The 1,688-nt window shown below is 33.9% G+C and overlaps 1 protein-coding gene across 1 annotated transcript; it reads left to right on the plus strand.

The window, feature by feature from the left end:
- The first annotated feature begins 207 nt into the window (after positions 1-207).
- Positions 208-1,091, plus strand: LOC131599933 (protein root UVB sensitive 6-like). Its single transcript, XM_058872173.1, has 3 exons — positions 208-587; positions 665-775; positions 849-1,091. The coding sequence occupies exons 1-3, from the start codon at positions 555-557 to the stop codon at positions 978-980; spliced, it is 276 nt and encodes a 91-aa protein (XP_058728156.1). The 5' UTR covers positions 208-554; the 3' UTR covers positions 981-1,091.
- Positions 1,092-1,688: the final 597 nt, after the last annotated feature.

The raw sequence follows: 1,688 nt of genomic DNA on the forward strand, positions 1-1,688 counted from the left end.
CGGTTTCGCGGTTCTATTTGAGCTTCACGGTTATGTTTGGTGTTCGCGAAGGTTTTTGTTCAGAATCGAGTTGTTACTCAGTTCTCTTTTGGTTCGAGTAGAGTTTTTTCACGGTTCAGATTTTACATTCGAGCCAAGTTTTCGGTACAGGTTTGTATCAATTTCAAATCGAGTTTAGTTTCAGTTCAGAATTTGATTTAAGTTTTCTGTTCATAATCGTTGCGTTTTGGAATAAATGCATTTTTACGGTTTCAACTCAATTACGGGTTCTACTAAAGTTTGATTGTGATTTGATTTCGGTGCATATTTTGGTTTGAATTAAAATTAATGCAGATTTCATCCTCGCTCGCAAGGTGTTTGATGAAATGTCCCAACCATATTTTTTCTTCTTTTTGCTTTAGTTTTAATTTTCTTATGCTGTGATGTTGTGTTGTTGATGATTCTGTTCAAATCACAGATTGTGAATTGGTTATGATGTTGCCGTTATTTCCGTCTTGGATTCCAGAGGTTGTTGATTCAATCAAAACTGTTGAAATCATTGAAGGAAATGGGGAATGATGTGTGATTTCAAATCACACCTCAAACAGGTAGTGATATACTTCAATTTGATAATTCAATTCAGAGCTATAGTACAATATGATGTCTGAAAGTTGTTATGTTACAGTTGCGGTTTGCCGGTGATCTTCTGATGGAGTTGGGTGCTGGGGTGGAACTAGCAACTGCTGCAGCACCACATTTATTTCTTCCTTTGGCTTGTGCTGCTAATGTTCTCAAGGTTTGATGATTTTAGTTGGTTGTCATGACCGAATGTCAGTTCTTTAGGCTAACTAGTTTATTTATCCTCTTAGAATGTTGCTGCTGTAACATCAACATCAACTAGGACACCAATTTATAAAGCCTTTGCTAAAGGAGAAAACATAGGGGATGTCACTGCTAAAGGAGAATGTGTTGGCAATATTGCAGACCTGGTATGTTTATGAACTTCAACAATTATTACTGAATGTAGTGTTGGTAACATTTGGTGGCATCTTATTTGGAACAATCACTTCTAGGGAAGAAACCCTTTGTTTTAGCCTTTTTCATTAAAATATCAATTTGATTTTGAATAAACTAGAATGAGATGATTATGTTGGCACTGTTAGTTTTTTTTAATAAGTTCTATTTAGAAAAGTATTAGTGATAATGTTATAAAAAAATTCAGGTTGTTTCAATGAATTGACGTAGCTCAAAGGGGTATGTTAAGAATAAAATAATAACTTAAGTTTATACACACTTTCATTCCTTTAACTTTTTTGTCAAGACATGTTAACTTCTCTTAAACTCTCATGCATTCTTCCACCCTATAGTATAAATAAGTTCCGCAACTTTGTTGTATTTTTGTGCTATAGAATTATAGTCTTTCTGAATATATAGCTTAAAGGGAGTATATGCCCATGGACATCTGTACAACATCAACATCTCAGCCATGTGAAATTCCTAGCTCAGGTGTGATAACTTTGGAAGGGCATACTTCAGAGGTGAACTAATTCATTAATGCTTCTTGTTTGTCAAGTCTTTAGATTAGTAGGAGCTTTGTTTTTTGAGTCATTTTTAGTAATGTAACTTATTGTTCAATGAATTTGTCTTATTTAAATTCAACACATTTAAATTTATAATGAAACCTGAGGTTAAGAGAGTCTGATAAGCTC

The sequence above is a fragment of the Vicia villosa genome, linkage group LG4 (genome assembly GCF_029867415.1).
Source record: "Vicia villosa cultivar HV-30 ecotype Madison, WI linkage group LG4, Vvil1.0, whole genome shotgun sequence".
Classification (NCBI taxonomy): domain Eukaryota; kingdom Viridiplantae; phylum Streptophyta; class Magnoliopsida; order Fabales; family Fabaceae; genus Vicia; species Vicia villosa.

Bases quoted from the DNA above. Each gene is read 5' to 3' on its own strand.
- LOC131599933 (XM_058872173.1), top strand. From the start codon at position 555: ATGATGTGTGATTTCAAATCACACCTCAAACAG. The intron at 588-664 runs GTAGTGATATAC...GTTATGTTACAG, and splicing joins TCAAATCACACCTCAAACAG to TTGCGGTTTGCCGGTGATCT. The intron at 776-848 runs GTTTGATGATTT...TTATCCTCTTAG, and splicing joins GTGCTGCTAATGTTCTCAAG to AATGTTGCTGCTGTAACATC.